Source organism: Diadema antillarum, unplaced genomic scaffold, assembly GCF_040938485.1.
Source record: "Diadema antillarum isolate AM-2024a unplaced genomic scaffold, OU_Dant_1.0 seq00000190_RagTag, whole genome shotgun sequence".
In the NCBI taxonomy this organism is placed as follows: domain Eukaryota; kingdom Metazoa; phylum Echinodermata; class Echinoidea; order Diadematoida; family Diadematidae; genus Diadema; species Diadema antillarum.
In genome coordinates this window covers 481,385-500,094 of record NW_027271254.1, presented here as the reverse complement: position 1 = coordinate 500,094, position 18,710 = coordinate 481,385, and the positions used below count along the sequence as shown (strand labels likewise).

Genomic DNA, 18,710 nt, shown 5'->3' with positions numbered 1-18,710 from the left:
ATCCTGTGGCCCTCTTTGGGGTTGGAGTATGACAAGAATTTCATCTGGTACTGGTAGTACAGATACTCTTTCTTTTATGCAACTGTGGATGTGTGGGTATTTTTCTCCATTCAATTCAGATTAGAGCTCTGTGACTATTTCCTGTTTTCCTCCCCTGTGATTATGATTTTGATTGGAAATTATCTGCAAGTATTAATATACTTGTACTGTGAATTTGAAATAAAATTGAAATTGAAAAAGAAAATGAAGTCGTAGGTTACTTGTTCCCAGACTCCAAGACATTTTGTGAGTGTGTACAGTGTGCATCTATGTGGATGTGTGGATGTGTGTACAGGCAGTGAAGTCTTGGTCTTATGGCTACTAACATGCATGTTATTGTGCCTCAAACTCTTCTCGATGAAACATCTGAAAAAATATGACAAAGCCCTTGCTGGGCAAGAATTTCTCTTCTTCTTCCCCCCCCCCCCCCCCCCCCCCCCCCCCCCGGAATAATACCAGTGATTCTATTTACTCCATGCACATTTCATGCAGAGTTTAGAATATCAAATGTAGCAGTAAGAATTTCTGAATGTAGAGGTAAAAACTCATGTATTTTGGTGTTAAACATTTCTGAAAAATCACACCTGATTGATGCAGCTAATTGTCGACATATTGCTCACAGACAAATGCTATGAGATGGGGATAAAAAAAACTACTTATGTACAAGATGAAACCATTGTAACTGCTTGACAGAAAAGAATACAATCTATGACCACCTGTCTCAAATTCTTCCTGCCAAAACAGGTGATATCATGAAAATTACATTCATGATAACGAAGTTACAATAAAGATCTCTATCTGAAGAATAACTTAATTCCACTTGTATGTCACAGTATGTACAAAACTTTACATGTTTGACACAAAGGCCAACCCTTACTCCTCCTTTCAAAATTGTTCACAAAGGAGGTTTTATACCCAATGTGCCTCAAGTCTGGCACACTGGCAATCTGATTTGTTACTACTGAATACTCCCACACAAATCTTGATACAGGAATGTAGCCTTGAAAGGTACAGGAAGACAATATTGAGTGTGAAGCAGCCACGTCTTGCCACATTCCCCTGATATTTGTTCTCATCTTATGCTACGAGGTAAAACTAATTCCACAGATCATCATCAAGATCTGAGAGATAGACTAGGCCTTCAGGTACATCTTCAAACAAAGACTTTCTCAATTACTACTGTATGTCATGACCGTTGTCAAGTCTCCGGAACATCAGACGACATTCTCGACCTTCTGCGTCTCTTTGCGACTCTCTTGGGAACCTTCTTGCGGTATCCCTTCCCGAACCATCCGGGCATGTTGCCATGGAGACCGGAGGTTTGAGCATCTCCCGACGCCCTCTCACTCTCCTCCATCTTGCAGCCAGGAGCGGCGTAGGAGTCGGGCGCAAATTTACCAGCGTCAAGTTCTCCTTTGCCTTGATTCGATGTGTTATGGTGAGGTGAAGTGTCATCCCGGTCAGTGGGATGGACGAGGGTCTTGGTTGTGAAGCTGTCCTCTTCTTCATGTCGCAGCGGCGTTGCCATTTTGAAGATGGGGTCATCGCTCCTACAGAGTGAAAGAAAACAGGATGATTTCCAAAACTATGTATAATTCACCTATTAACTGTTGTATATACATATACATTTATATAAACATATATATACATATTATATATATATATATATATATATATATATATATATATATATACATATATATATATATATATATATATATATATACATATATAGATCCAGCTGTAGGGAGACATTATGTAGATAAGCAATGTCAGCAGTAAAGCATGCAATTAACTGGGATATAATTTAGTTGAAAATATCAAGGAGACACAAACTGTATCCCTGGAAACACATCTAATACACACAAAAGTACACTGTGCAGGGAAGTTTACAATACCCATTATACCAATTTGTGAGGGGGAAAAAATTCTATGCAGGCAATGGCATCTATTTCAGATCAAAAATATGTTTTTATTGTTTTTTTTATAATTCTTTATTCGAATTTCGTTCAATTTTATATCACAGAAACAGAAACATTCACAGGAACAAAACAAAACATCATACAAAGACAAACTGCATTATACACAAACATTGTACAAAATAATGTCAATCTTACGCTATATAAGGACAAAATGCAGTAACACAAACATTGTGCAAACTAATGTCAAACTTACATTGTAACTCTTTTAACCAAGAAAATGAAATCCGCTTTTTTTTAAGCACATATTCTCGCAAACAGCTCGCAAAACGGGAACATAATAGATAATTTGCTTTTAAAAAAAACACACTAAACGGGGCATATTTCATTGCTTCTCGAAAAAAAAAGAAGAGAAAAATGAGGCCATTTGCGAGAAAACATACACACGTGCACACAGACACACCCACACAATGCCAGCATGCACTCCTCCCCTCCCCACCCTCCCCATGCCTTCAGCTCTCAGGTTTTATTTACACTTGAATAACTCTGAGTTACACTGCTACAGCACACACACACACACACACACACACACTTTTTTTTATGATACTCTTTATCTGAATTTCATTCAATATCAGGCTAATTTTCACAATGAAATTGGTATGAACAGAAAATAAGCAGCTGGTGTTCTTCTCACTTGTGCTTCTGAATCACATTTTCCTTTTTTTTAACATACGATACAATTTTTTTTTTTTGGCAAATCATACCATGTGTACAAAAGAAAGAGCTATCTTGATCAACTTAATCAAACTAATCCCACACACACACACACACACACACACATACATAACTAGAGAAGCACTCTACGAGTGCAGACCTCTGCCAAGCATGCAGCTCATTTTCCAGTACTAATCTTGTTCTTCCATTAGAGATATCAGTGATTTCCACCCATACGTACTTATAGCATTGTGTGCTGAAAGTCGCCCGATTTTCCAATATAGAAGCCTTTGTTACGTCATAAACCCTCAGCTGCACAGCGCGCATCACCCTAGCAGAAACTAGAGCACGCAATTTAGTGCCCGCATGCAAACCTCAAAAGTGCGCAGCCTGAACTCCCAAGTTCATTGACCCTACCTGCCAACATATAAAAAATCCTTCATAAATTCCCCAAAGATTTTCAGATCACTACCAAAAGTTAATCGTTTGTTACTTGTGTCATTCTCAACCTTTCCTGCAAGTTTCATTCTAATCCGTTCACTACTTTTTGAGTTATTTTGCACAGACAAACTAACTAACTAACTAACTAACAAACTAACAAACAAACAAACAAACCAACGGTAATGAAAACAACCTCCTCCCTTGGCGGAGGTAATAATAATATCGTAAGTGCACCATCCTCCTTACTTTGTGTACCGAGGGATGGTCAACCCAAGTCGCTTCATAACGAGTACCATGACGTCATCACACCGTCCATTGATCTTCAGAGTGGCTTGGCTGTCCTTAGGGGTCCACTACGATGGGAGATAAGAATGTCCAGATGTCCAAATTACATTTCTTTCCCGACCACATCTCTTGGCACTCATGGCGCCAACATTATATTTAATAAATTCAACACACTTCCATCTATCAATTTAAAAACATTGTAGGGGTAACGCAACATTTGCTCCTGCGACAATTGCTCCAGTCCTATTTTTCTCCGAGGACTTAGGGTTAAGGTTGTGGTAGGTTTTTAGGTTTAGTTTGATGGAAGGATTAGGATTAGGATTGGGGTTAGGGTTAGGGTTATGTGTGTGGGTAGAATTTATGTTTGGCTTAGCATGCATATACTTCATGGGAGCAACTGTTGCAAAAGCAAAATAATAGCAAAATAATGGAACCCATTGTAGGAGACACGCTAACAGCTGTACGTGTGACCACAGACAAGTTACAGGCGTAGTGCATGGCACCCCAAGCATTTTCCATGGGATCCACTAAACTAACCTGAATATAAGTTAGTAAGAGACAAGTCTTTTCAATGACAACTGCATAGGCCACATTTAGTGAGTCTAATTTTTTTGTGAAACGGAACTTCACACCAAATCTGTGAGTGGTTAAATTCGTGATTTTGGAATACGGTACTGAACAGAGAAATGTATGCGTGTACGTCACATTCATGTCCGCATCAGGGCTAATATTTTAGAGTTAATAAATTCATGAATAGCACGGACTCTCTACATTTACGAAAATAAAAACATCTTGAAATATTTGGCGTATATAGTATTGAGGTAGCATACTGCAGTGGCAGATCCAGGTGGGGGCACATCAGGTGCGTGCGCCCTTTATTTTTTGCTAAAACAAAAGAAATAAAAAGAAAAAAAGATGGGGGTGGGGCACATGCACTCCACCCCCCCACCCCCTTAAATTTGTAAAGGTGCCTCCCTTTTACAGAATTCCTGAATCAGTCCCTGTACTGGTATAGATGACAAGGTATAACAGTAGCAATCTTTAAATCACGACTCAAAACACATCTTTTCATTTAACTGTTCATTATTATCATGAACATCAGAAGTTTTTGCAGCGCAGAAGAATATATTTATATGTCTATGGGTTTTGTGCTTCATAAATTGATATATTATATATATATATATATATTATCCCCAGTACTGACCTGGAGGTTGACAATGTACAGTTTGGGCCTCTGCTTCTTTGGCTTGTCTGTATTCCACAGGCACTGGTATCTCCTCAACACCTGTGTGTTGGCAGGGTGATTGGAATGAACATTAACAGCAATAAACCCGGTTACAGCTCATTATTCCGAAGGTTCGTTATTCTCAAGGTTCTTTAGTCCGAAGGTTCGTTATTCCGAAGGTTCTTAAGTCCGAAGGTTCGTTATTCCGAAGGTTCTTTAGTCCGAAGGTTCGTTATTCCAAAGATTCGTTATTCCGAAGATTCGTTATTCCGAAGGTTCATTAATCCGAAAATGAGATGAGGTTTATTCCGAAGGTTCATGAATGCGAAAATTAAATAAGGTTCCTTATTCCGAAGGTTTGTTAATCCAAAAATGAAACAAAGCTCTTTATTCCGAAGGTTCGTTATGGACCCTGTATCATTTCAGATCAACGAATCTTCAAAATAACGCACCCTATTTCATTTTCAGATTACAGAACCTTCGGAATAACGAACCCTATTTCATTTTCGGATAAACGAGCCTTCGGAATAGCAAACCCTACTTCATTTTCAGATTAACGAACCTTCGGAATTACAAACCTTCAGAATAACGCCACAAATGTTCGGATTAACGAACACTTTTTCATTTTCGGATTATCGAACCTCTAGGTATAGGAAATTTGTGTGTTTCGGATTAACGAACCTTCGGAATAACGAACCTTCGGAATAACGAACCTTCGGAATAACGAACAGCACCCATAACCCCATTATGACTATAAAAAAAGAAACAGAATATGACAGCAACAATAATTGCAATGATGATAACAAAGATAGAAATAAATTAATGGCAATGATTATAATAGAGATAAGTGTGAATAACAACATAAAACTTATTCACCAAGAAGTTACATAACCAAAGTTATAACTGCTCCTCCCATTTTCATTTCAGGGCAATATTATTACATTTTCATATCTCATGCCAAATTCAAACATACTGATGCAGTATTTACATAACAGGTTGACAACACACCTGCCTGAGCGTGTTTTATTCTCTACCCAGATTAATCTATTTTGATGATAACAGCACGTCAAGTCAAACAATATCTTCATAGTACTTACAGTCCTTAAATTGGCAACTCAAGCAGTGTTTGGTATTGCAAACAGTATCAATTCCAATCAATAAAATGGATAATGCAATAAACCTCCAAAAGAGGATAATCATTTCCAGCACAATATACAAAATGTAAATTCAACAGTCTTGGGGAGTTTGTAACACAAAATGATGTTTCAGTCAACATTCAGGTCCTTCCCATTGTCGATATCGATTATAGGCAAGTACAGATGGCTACAAGCCCCCATTTTGATTACTCTCTCATTCACCTTGAGACTGGATCCCAAACACAAAATGGCATCGGCTTCCTCAGCAGCGTCCACTGCCCCAGCCCAGTTGAGGGGTTTCTTCACCGCACCCTTCTCCCCAAAGTGGACGATGGTGTCCCGCAGGGGCTCCCCGCACTTAGGGCAGCTCCGGCCCGTCTTGTGCCTGCGCAGGGAGGTCTGTTCGGTCACGTCAAACAGGCGGACGTACTCCCGCTCCGGGTCACATTCTGTGCAGGCCTGAATCAAGCAAAACATTGAGTTAACTTTGTGTTTGTTTTTGTTTTGTTTTGTTTGGGGGGTAGTCCAATTGTTTGGGGTCATTTATTTGTTTATTTCTTTTCTAGCTATCTTGGCTCATAGTAGCTCCACACATCATCCCAATAAGTCAATTTGTGGTGACCAGCAACAACTGTGAGGCCTTATTCATTTCATGCCCCAAACTCACTGGCCATGTTGCAGAACTGACAACATGAAGAGGCTGTAATAATTACTGGTTCCTCTAGCAATTCTGACAGCCTTCAATGTCCCCAAACGAGATTCTTTTTGCCACTGACAAAGAATGGATAGGTTGGTAATTTGTTGGTTTGAAAGCAGTAAAGAGGTACTTGTTTCCCCCTTCTAATGTCAACTGTATATGCCATCGTACAATGTCAAATATCGAGTGGACATGAGAATGAATAACGTGTGCGCTGATGGGCTAACAAACTCTTCTGTTGCACTCAAATGGAGTCAGCCAAAGTCAAAATATAGTGAGCTCTGGTTGGCAGAATGCAAATACACATGAATTTAGGCCTTGAATGCAGACACTCTACACTGTCTACATTTTGGGAACCTCGTACACCAGGTTCCTGTATATGAGTTGATGCCACAGGAAACTGGTATATCAGGTTTGCCTAAAGGAACAAGTTAATTGTGCATTGTTCATGCAGGCCAGTATGTGAATGTGATTGTGTATCATTATTTCTTGCTATAGTTTTTTAGTCTTCATTATTTCAGCCTGCAAATTAGGCAGCAGGGAGAAGCATTTCTCACCTCTATGTACATGTTTCCGTGAAGTTCCGATAACTTCTCCGCTGGAATGCCACTTCTCAGGTGAAGGCCATCACAGTTCTGAGACACAACATGCTTAATCTGCAGAGGTCACATGCAGTAAAAGGTTACTGTATACAGCACATATTTGGTGAGTTATCTTATGCTAATTCGGAATTCCCAGCAATTTTCCAAGTGGTTAAATCCGCCATCATGGAGTAAAGTAATGAATAGAGAAATGTACACTCGCATATAGCATTCATGTTATGATCAGAGTTAATACAACAAATCTTTTTTTTTCCTTCTCTTGCAAATTCCAACACGTAAAACAAAAGTAACATTGGCAGACAGAGCATTTGCCTGTGCAGCTCCCAAACTCTGGAATGACCTACCATTAGAAGTCAGGAAATCCCCAACTGTAGCAGTCTTTTATCACGATTCAAAACACATCTGGTCATTTAACTGTTTATTATCATCAAGTACATCAGAAGCTTTTGCAGCGCAGGAGAATATATGTCTATAGGTTTTGTGCTTTATTAGTTGATACATTATTATCATTTATTATTAGAAATTTCTGTTGTTAAATTTGCGAATAGAACCAGACTCGAAAATTCTTAATAACATTGCAAGATATAATAATCTATGGTGTATAGAGTACTTGAATGGAGATTTGGGTCAATCAGGGGCCAAAAAGGCAAGAAACTTTATAGTATGGGGGTGGGGGAAGGGGTTTGGAGGTCAAGGGTAGTACTTGTGGTTAGATAATTTAGTATACAGTGGTGAACTTTAATGAACGACACAGCTGCCATACATCAGGCTAAATGACAAACTTTATCAATGCCTAGATACAGGTGAAAGTTGAGTACATTGGCACAAAAACACTGTTGATCATTTAAAGCCCTTAGCTGAGTAACCTCTCAATTATTTCAAAGAATTTGATACATACTAGAAATTATCACCTTTTTTATCTTGGTGCGTACTGAAGAATATTGGTAGAGACTGACCATACCTTTTTGTCTTGAACTAGCTTGGAAAGAGACATGTGAGTAACAGTAGGCTTCGCATCAACGAGTGAGTTGTTCCTATAAGGCAGAAAGAGAAAATGGATTGTGTCATATGCCGGGGAAAAAAGTATGATATCACTCATAATTCTCATAATCAAAATGTGAGGTTTGGAAGACCATTTATGTGTAGATAGTCTGACTTTCTATATGCACATTGCAGGAGATACAGTTTGCAAACAATTATCAAAAAAAAAAAAAGAAGTGTGATTCAAAGAAATGCACAAACCAAACAATCTATTAAATTTGTAGCACCTACAAAGTGAAATTGTGTTTTGCATTCATCTTATGTGGCATAGATGAATACATCATTTTAACACTCTTAAACAGATTGAATAACCTTATATCAATAACAAAAAAGTGATGCCATAATGTCTACAGAAAAGGCATTTTGTGCGTTTGACTAAGATATGCCAACTTGGCATGCTGTCAACTGAGTTGGGCGTGTGAACGTGGCACATAAAGATTTAATAGAAGAACAGACTCGTCAAGTATGCCTTTAAGATGAAGCACAATCATTTTCATTAGGCTCAAAATGTGTCACGAGCAAACAGTCATTTCCACATTACATGATGTCAAACTGAGTCTCAATCTTTTCCACTCTTTCTTCTTCCATCAAACGTCATGTCCCAGCATCCCCTTTTCTGTGAATACTTGCTGAATCTTTTAATTACTGACATACTTAATTCTGATATTGCATACATCATGAAATTCGGAGTTGACAATGCAAGGACAAGCCTATCACATCCTGCAGCAAATTCCCCCAACAGTTGAAGGGGTAACTCTATCACTACTGACTGCATCTCTACTAAATCAACAGTTTGATGCATGCAAGTGTACCAGTGATCCTTAACCCGTTGAGGACGAGTCCAACATATACTCGGGCAAGCGTCTATGGGAAATGCGTGTTGTAGTAAAATCAAACCGTCATCACTGGGTTAAAGGGTTAATGGTTAACGGTTAACTCACTGTAGAGAGCTGGCCTTGCCTTGCTGCAGGAGTGTCCAGACTCCATTCGGACCTCGATAGTCTGGAATAGAAGCGGCCTATGAGGGCAGAATGATAATAACGTTATACGAAAACTTGCAAACTTTGTGATTTTGGAACTAACATTGAGGAAGTGAGAAAGAAGTATCAAAAGAGTTTAAAGCCAGCAATTCCCACCTTGAAGATGATTGTGCATGTGCCATGGGAAGGGGTGCTTTTATAAAATATTGCTCAAATGCACTAAAGTAAAAACACTGCAAAATATACTTCATAGTCATTTACTGTTACCTCACATAAAAGCCTTGCATTCATGAAACAATCAAGTATGCACATGCAAGTAAGTACAGTGGATTCCTGTTATAACAGAGTCCTCGGGACCGGCAGTTTTCTTTCGTTATATCAAAATTTCTTTATAACCGAACAAGCAAACAAATAAAGGAAAATAGAGCTGACAATGTTGCAGCCTGAATTTCTACTTCGTCGTAACCAAAACTTTGTTATACAGATTAAATTAAATTGTATTCGTTATATTGGGAGTGCACTGTACAGTGATCCTTTGCACATCATTTCAAAGTTTGAATGTTACAATGCCAAATCAGCAAAACATTGCACAGGATATTCCCACAGAATATCGTATCATTAGAAAGACCATTCATTATTGACTCATACTAGGTTTTGAATTCTTACCCTTCACTGACGTAATTGCCAAGAGAAAATTATTGATATGACAGAAACTGTCAATCTTCGGGTATATAATAATTTTCACATCAATAAAAAAATAAAAATAAACAAATAAACAAGCATACCAAGAATGTGAAAGCGGCATAAATTCCTTTTCATAATTCTTACGTTTCACACATTTATATGCTTTGGTTTCCTGATATTACAACAGAGCAAGTCTCTTCACTTATCAAAATATGATTTTAAAAGTCATGCAAACACACTTTTGGACTTGACAACCAGGAACTACTGTAGAGCGAGACTCACTGTACTTATTCCTGCTCCTGTGTACACCACCAGGTGTTCTGCTGTGTCAATCACTTTTGCCAGTTCAGCCACTTTCTCCTCCAGCTCCTCTGTTGAATCTTCAAACTGACATAAAGAAACACAATACTATTGACAAGTACAATAAAAAAACAACAACCTGAGAGTTCGTTTGGTAAATCAGTAATTACTACAGTTAAACTCGCATAAGTCAATCTTCTCCGGACTGAGCAAAACACATCGACTTAGGCGATTTTCGACTAGTGCGTAAGTCGAAAAAAAATCGACTTACAGTTACACCACACGTACATTATGTATAAATGTACATGTATGTCGTCTAGACCTACTCCGGAGCCGAGAGCTGGAGAGGTGTGCCGCAGCACGGGTCGCCCGGCAGGGCCGCAGCTAACTTTGCATGGACAGTGCATTAGTATTGGCACAGGTCCGATTACTTTACACCCTTGTTAAACCTTGGGGAAGTGAATATGAACGACATTTGAGCAGTGATTGATTCCAGTTTACCATACTGTGGCTTGAAATGTGTGTAGAGGTGTAATTCTGATTTACCCGTGCCCGTAACTTTCCCCCTACTTTCCGCTTTAATAACTCAGCAGCTTCATCCATACCACTCGATCGCACAGCGCAGACTGCGAACATACACAGACTATACACAGCCCAGTCGCTGTACGTACGTAGCGCGACAGGGCTGTACCAGCGGACCTCCACACACGAAGAGAGTTCAACAATCGCATGCGATATCGCTTTGAATTTTGATACTTTAGATCATATTTTGGTCACCTGTCTGGTCGGGCTAGGTCTTATGTAAACAAAAACTGGCGTCTCATGATTTTGACAGTGATTTATTACACAATAAAATCTTATTCGACTTAGGCACAGTGAATTTAATGGTTTTTCTGTGAAAGTGTTCTTGGAATTTCATCGACTTAGGCGTGTATTCGACTTACAAAATTTGACTTGTGAGTGAATTAATACACGTAAGTCAATGGGGAAAAATCGGGACGTTTTAAAATCATCGACTTGCGCGATTATTCAACATATGCGACGTTGACTTAGGCGAGTTTAACTGTATTATCTTTATTATTTTATGCTCTATCACTATGCTGTATGCACATGAATACAATGTAGGCACTTCAGCACTTTGTTTCTACTATTTCTCTCACATACGAATGACACACTGAAATTTAAAAAAAAATCATTGTGTATATATACACACAAACGCCATACAACAGCGCAGAAGTTTGAAAATGCAATATGCGCAAAAAAGATCAACTAGCTAGCTGCTTGCGAATGCATCGCCACATCATAAAGTGGCAGTATTTGGGCAAAACACACTTTTTTAAGCAATAATTGAGGCATTTTGGAGTGGAAATTCAGAAAAATATCTAAATACATCGAAGTTCATTTTACGCTATTGTGGTGAAAAATCGTTTTCGGTATTTTATGCCCCTAGGGCCCTTTTCTCGCATTATGGTCCATATATATATTTATATACATACGTGTATAATGACATACATTTCAACAACCCCCTAATTGATCAAATATTTCAAAATTTTCTTTTGAAATTTGGATGTGGTTCAGTCCAAACCATTTCTATTGTGTGTTTTAGTGTATCAATCAGGTATTCAAATCCAACCCAAAGAGAATGCATGTGTCTTATTAGATTAGTAGATTATAAGCTATACCTCTTGAGATTTATACCGCAGGAGCTCTTTCAATTTTGCCCTTTTCTCGATAGTCTTGACAATCTTCCTGTTTCTCTTGATGATTTTCTCCTCCTCATCTGTCCTGTCCCAAGGGTCCTTTTTCAACAGGGCCTGAACCTGTCGAGATCAATCACATTAATTATCATCATGGCAAGATCAAGAGGAGGATAGAAATGACACACAGAACATTGCAAAGTTAAAACAGTTATGACATAATTAATCAATCATATTTGACTTAGTGAAAGTTTCACCCCTTAAACCCCTAATCGTGTTAAATAAATACTGGACGTATGGCATAGTCAGGTATCCTAACATTACCAAACAGTATCCCAGGCCTTGAAATAGGATTTTGGAGGGGCAAGGCCATTTAGAAAAGGGCACTTTTTCCAAGAGGCCAGCCATTAAAAGGCACTTAGGTCAGTCAGAGGGGCACCAAGGCCACATTGGAAAGGGCATGTTGGGTGTTTATACGTGATGTGAATGCCCAATAGAGCTGTATGCTATCGACCGTGCTGCTACACTCCAGCAGCGCATGCACACATAAGATCTCTCCGCAGCAGACGATGTTAGGCAGTAGGCCATACGCAATACGATGTAGGTTCTGTAATACAGTACGTTCTCAACGCATACGCCGCGCTCGCTTTGGAGCACTTCCGGCGCCATTTTGCTTTGCGCATGTGGGCATGAGTGCAGAGCGAGAGAGATGGCAATGCTCGCAGCCGTCCAACAGGCCTGGTATTTTTTAGCATGGCTTGCGACCACTTGCTCCGGCCCGCCGCTGCCTAGCTAGTAACCCTATGGCTGCTGCTGTCGGGAGAATCTCCAGATCAGAAGGTACTTTGGGTTGGAGTCATTGCATATGGTGTACACATCGTCTCGTATCTCGGAAAGATACTTTGAGTTTGAATCAGATATATTGGGACGCGAGTGAACTGAAGGTATGATATTTGAGATCAGGAAAGTTGTTCAAGCTTATTAAAGTGTAGACTTTGAGAAAGGGCATATTATACGTCATACACATAAATAATAACTTTCATTCTAAAACGGCACCACAGCCACAAGAAAAAGGGCACATTTTTTGTGATTAAGGAAAAGAAGGCATTGCGGCCAACGAGAAGGGCACCGACCGCCATGACCGTCGGTTAATTCGAGGCCTGGTATCCCATTACCGAACGCATACATTGTCAATGGAAGCCCGTAAAACGACTCGTATGACACATTCATTGCACTACGTGCTGTTATCTCACAAGGGAAGCCAGTGCAGAAAATTGCTAAACTGCCGCAAAAAAAAAAAAATTAGTACAAATTTACCTCAAATTTTAGTAATAATCACTAAAATTTTGATATTCGCTCTTCTGCACTGCACTATAATAACAATGACCAAAAATACAATGCATAAATTTCCCAATGCAGAGGGCGCACGTTCCGCAATACAATACAATTTGCATCGGTAAAAAGAGACGGCTTTTGTGGAATGGGTTATTAGAAATACGGATTTTGTTTAGTGTGTGGCTTAGTTTTCAAGTACCTGATAGTAATACTACTGTTACAGCTAAACTCATTAGCATTTTAATTACCGATGGTACCTACTAGGAGATCTTTCAGCTGAACTACATGTAATGTATACTGTTGTCCATTTGGAGAAATTAATAAAAATTATTCGGTAATAGGATGCACCGCCATACAACGTGTTCTGATTCTGACTTCTAAGTTCTGACATGTGCTGTAGTAACACAATGCAAATTTTCTGTCACCGAGTTTTGTTGGCTTTGGGCTGGCCTAGAGTAGTATCTATTAGCAAAATCGTAAAATAGGCCCCACCGCAGTGCGCGTGCACCAACGCGTTAGCGAGCAAGGGTAGGTCCCAGGGTTAGGGTTAGGGTTAGGGTTTAGGGTTAGGTAGGGTTGTATTTGTGCCGAAATTGTGGTTAAATTGGCCGTTAAATTAGTCGAGGGACATTAGGGAGTCCTTCCGAGAAGAAAGACAGGACGAAAGATGCTATGCTCGCGCGAAAATATCCACTTTTACAGTAAACTTATTACGGACACGCAGTGGTGGGGCCTATTTCACGAGTATGCCTATCTATTGTTGTTGTTGTTGTTTGTTTGTTTGTTTGTTTACTGTGATTGGTAATAATATGAAAACAGATTGACGATGACGTAGGACAAATCGGAATATTTGAATTATTTGCTTCATTGATAACAACAACCCGTGCCGTAGCCGTACGAAGGACTGCTCAACCCGAACTTACACAAATTTAAGTATGTGGGGCAACAGAGAGTTGTAAAATATCCACCAAATGCTTTAAATTACGGCTAAGAAGGGGCTTTTGCAGCGACAATATCTTGCCTACCTCACGCTCCTTTTCCTTGGTTTCATGTCTCTTTGACTTCCATGGCTTCGATGACGTATTTCGACACCTTCTGACGGGCCTTTTAGAAGGAGGAATGGCGTTATCCGACATTTTATCATGTTTTTCTTCTCATGGAGCACCACATCTGGCCATTTGATATGACTACCACATCGATAACGTACATTTGTACGTACGATGTACATTGTACGTTGTTTGAATAGTTCGGCCGCGGCGTATCTATGATCATCCCTGTATTTTTTAGTAGGCGTACCTAAGCTAAGGGGGGTCACCGTGCACCCCCCCCCCCCCCCCCCCCCAACCCAGGACTCCTCGAAACTTACATTTTCAGGATCCTCATGACATACCAAAAATATAATCAAGATGTTAACAGAAACGAAAAGTGGCTGTTCTAGGTGAAATTTAATGTATTCTATTGTTTTTCATAATTTCTTATGTATTTCTTTGTTTTTCAACTTTTGTTATTTCTTTGTTTTTCTATTGGAAAGTGTCACTGACCACTTTTCTACCATAATTAGCACAAAACTAATCAATGAAAGTGATTAATTGTAAAAATAATCAGGTTTTCATGACTTTCATGACAGAGCACCTGTTTTCCATAGGAAATAATTATACACAAAATCACAAAATTGTGCCCGTTTTGGGGGGACATTTCGTTACAATAATGGGCGTGACTTCGCAAAAATATACGGGGATGTTGCAGATTTGGTCTCAAAAGCAACGGCGTAGCCAGGATTTCATCTTAGGGTGGGGGGCGGTTAGTCTGCGAGGGAGCGAAGCGACAGAGCCCGAGAGAGCGGAGCGAGCGAGGGGGGGGGGGGGAGGGTGTGGGAGGGGGGTGTCCCCCCTCCCACGGTAAGAACTTTTTGCATTTGGATGTTGTAAATGGTGCAATTTGATGCATGTTTTTGCGCGTTTTATCGACGTGAAACAGTCCCACTTGTTTATGGTAGCAGTTTATTTTGATGTAGATTATCATTGAACAATTTGCCTATAAAATGGTATGATTTAGATACACTTCTTGTATTAATTCTTTTCACTGAATATCATGAACGCGACTGAACCCGAGCGAGCGGAGCGAGCGTGGGGGGTAGGTGAGGGCGTGGGAGGGGGGTGTCCCCCCCCCCCCCCCTCCCACGGTAAGAAAATTTTGCATTTTGATGTTGCAAATGGTGAAATTTGATGCATGTTTTTGCGCGTTTTATCGACGTGAAACAGTCCCACTTGTTTAAGGTAGCAGTATATTTTAGTGTAGATTATTATTGAACAATTTGCCTATATAAAATGGTATGATTCAGATACAATTCTTGTATTAATTCTGTTCACTGAATATCATGAACGCGACTGAACCCGAGCGAGCGGAGCGAGATAGGGGGAGGGGAGGGTGTGGGAGGGGGGTGTTCCCCCTCCCACGGTAAGAACTTTTTGCATTTTGATGTTGCAAATGGTGCAATTTGATGCATGTTTTTGCGCGTTTCATCGACGTGAAACAGTCCCACTTGTTTAAGGTTGCAGTATATTTTAGTGTAGATTATTATTGACCAATTTATCTATAAAATGGTATAATTCATATACACTTCTTGTATTAATTCTTTTCACTGAATATCATGAACGCGACTGAACCCGAGCGAGCGGAGAGGGGAGGGTGTGGGAGGGGGGCTTTCCCCCTCCCACGGTAAGAACTTTTTGCATTTTGATTTTGCAAATGGTGCAATTTGAAGCATGTTTTTGCGCGTTTTATCGACGTGAAACAGTCCCACTTGTTGAAGGTTGCAGTATATTTTAGTGTAGATTATTATTGAACAATTTGCCTATAAAATGGTATAATTTAAATACACTAGTCTTCATGTATTAATTCTTACACTGAATATCATGAACGCTGTCTGTTCAGCAATCAAACAGAAAAAGCATGGACACGAGGGTGTAGATATATAGGGGCATATCCCCTCCCACACGAAGGTGACTTTGCATTTTCAGACCTGAAATTCAGCGATCTGGTGCAAATTTTTGGTGCAATACTTTTTCATCGAAGTGTTGAAATCACGGAATTTAGCTCTTATTCCGAATGTGCACCATCTGTGCGTATGTATAAAGTCTAGTGAGGTATACTAGAGCTTAGGGGAAGGGGGATTCCCCCTCCTGCTCGCGGAGCTTTTACGTTTTTAGAATTGAAATATATAAAGCGATCTGGGTATAGCCACAGTCTACTTCTTTGCATGTCGGGGGGGGGGGGGGGGGGCAAGCAGGGAGAAGGCGTGGGCGAGTGTTATCTCCACCCTTCCCTTTCGATGGAACTTTTATCTTTTTAAGGTTGAAATTGAGATATCTCGTATACGCATATTTGATGGAAGCAACATTTGGGAAATCACACACACACACACACACACACACAAAACTGATGGGGGGGCTGAGAGAGGAAAAGGTCGATTAAAAGGGGAAATTCCCCTTAAACATGAGGGAACCTTCAGTTTTCGGAATATAAGTCTTGTGCACTCAGAATTATTCAGAATTTTTTGTAAATCTAAAAAGTGTACTTAGCTAGGGAAAGAGGCACAGAGGGGGAGGGTTTGGGAGGGGGATACCCCCTCCCAAGCACGAGAGATTGTGCATATTTTGAATTGAAATTCAACGATCTGGTGCACACTTTGAGTGAAATATTCAAAAAAAAAAATCTTATTTGATGAAAGGTTGCAAAGGAGACCCGCTTCATGTGCATGCATAGAGTATACACGCATTTTTTTTTCCGCCTCCCAAATCCCCGGTCCAAATCTTAGGGGGGGGGGGGCGACCGCCCCCATCTCTCCACCCCCCCCCCCCCCCTGGCTACGCCAGTGCTCAAAAGTTGTGCGAGACTTGAACAGACAAAGTCAAGAAGCCTCGCGACAGATTTATAGCGCGAAACTTCGAGGGGGGGGGGGGGCGGATTCCGAAAACCGAAATTCCGATAAACCGTCGAAAGTCACTTAGCTTCGTGGGTGCGTTCGACGTAAATGTATTTCTTCTGTTTCCACGACAACAGGGTGTGCTATGTATGTATGTAATATATAATGTGCTTACATGTAGGGCCTATACATAGTAGGGAACCTAAGGGGGGGTGGTCACCGTGCACCCCCCCCCCCCCCCCGGACTCCTCGAAACTTACTTGACTTTGTTTTGCTCAAGTCTCACGCAACTTTCGAGACCAAATTTGCAACTTCCCCGCATACTTTTGCGAAGTCACGCCCATTTTTGTAACGGAATGTCGTCCCAAAACGGGCACAATTTTGTGCTTTTGTGTACATTTCCTGTGGAAAACAGGTGCTCTGTCATGAAAGTCATGGAAAACCTGATTATTTTTACAATTAATCACTTTCATTGATTAGTTTTGTGCTAATTATGGTAGAAAAGTGGTCAGTGACAATTTCCAATAGAAAAACAAAGAAATACATAAGAAATTATGAAAAACAATAGAATACATTAAATTTCACCTAGAACAGCCACTTCGTTCCTGTTAAAGACACAGTTTACCTTTGGGAATAGTGATTTCAAAAATGTTCAAGATATCACATTTGATGCATATGTTTAGGTCTGTTGTGTCACAAAATATCCAACCATATAACATTTTCGGAATAAAGCCTAAAATATAAGGAGATATCAGTGTTTTTCACAATAAACCGTAACTGTAGACGGTTTAGTCTGGAAACATTCTTATTGTAACTATTGCTTACATTTTGTGTATTCGAGTTACACTTAACATCGATTATATGGATTCAAATTTTTACAGTGGTTGTTTATATCCCTGACTCACATTTAGACTTATTTTAAAGCACTAATGCTGGATTTTTGTTTCATCTGGAAATGATAAATTATGCCTTTAACATCTTGATTATGTTTTGGTATGTCATGAGAATCCTGAAAATGTAAGTGTCGATGAGTCCTGGGGGGTGCACGGTGACCCCCCCCCCCCCCCCCTTAGGTACCCTACTATTTGGGACATACACACTATGCTGGCCTCGACCTCCTGTTCATCCTTGCTACAAGCCAGCTCCGGCCCCAGCCAGTGCATGCAGCTAGCTAGCCTGCTAGCTTGTGGTTGTTATTGTTTATAATTATAGTATAGTCCATCTTTAGTACGTATGGATTCTCATAACAGTTTTTTTTTTTTTTTTTTTTTTTTTTTTTGCTTGTGTGTGTCTGTTTTGATGTTGCTGTTTGGTTTAGGTTGTTGAATTGCTATATATTTGTATGTCCGTTTTCTTTTTCTTTTCTTTTTTTCTTCACATCTGGGATTCCAGGGAAACCAGAAATACAATGTCCTATACACACAGCCTGAAATATACAGTCTAGGTGTTGTCAGGTGATGTAAAAGCTCAGTAATAAATCATTATTTTTTGTTATCATGCTCCAAGGCAGACTTTTCAACACACGTTCAAATCATCTGGGGGGGGGGCAAATGCTAGGGTAACCCCCCCCCCCCCCTCTCCCCACGGCCCACATCCACACTCAAACACTTACACACACCTTTTTTTTCTTTTCTTTCCAGCATGTTTTTCCATTTTATTCATTGATGTATATCAATATGTTCCATTTGAT

The 18,710-nt window shown here is 39.9% G+C and overlaps 1 protein-coding gene across 1 annotated transcript; it reads right to left on the bottom strand.

The window, feature by feature from the left end:
* Positions 1-916: 916 nt before the first annotated feature.
* On the bottom strand, positions 917-14,265 carry LOC139728674 (NAD-dependent protein deacetylase sirtuin-7-like). The gene is made up of 10 exons (XM_071639609.1): positions 14,121-14,265; positions 11,746-11,883; positions 10,046-10,150; positions 9,041-9,117; positions 8,020-8,092; positions 7,014-7,112; positions 5,982-6,218; positions 4,603-4,683; positions 3,360-3,466; positions 917-1,589 (listed from the first exon to the last, which is right to left on the bottom strand). The coding sequence occupies exons 1-10, from the start codon at positions 14,229-14,231 to the stop codon at positions 1,238-1,240; spliced, it is 1,380 nt and encodes a 459-aa protein (XP_071495710.1). The 5' UTR covers positions 14,232-14,265; the 3' UTR covers positions 917-1,237.
* Positions 14,266-18,710: the final 4,445 nt, after the last annotated feature.

Bases quoted from the DNA above. Each gene is read 5' to 3' on its own strand.
- LOC139728674 (XM_071639609.1), bottom strand. From the start codon at position 14,231: ATGTCGGATAACGCCATTCCTCCTTCTAAAAGGCCCGTCAGAAGGTGT. The intron at 6,219-7,013 runs GTGAGAAATGCT...TGCTTGATTCAG, and splicing joins ACGGAAACATGTACATAGAG to GCCTGCACAGAATGTGACCC. The intron at 4,684-5,981 runs GTGAATGAGAGA...GCCAACACACAG, and splicing joins GTTTGGGATCCAGTCTCAAG to GTGTTGAGGAGATACCAGTG.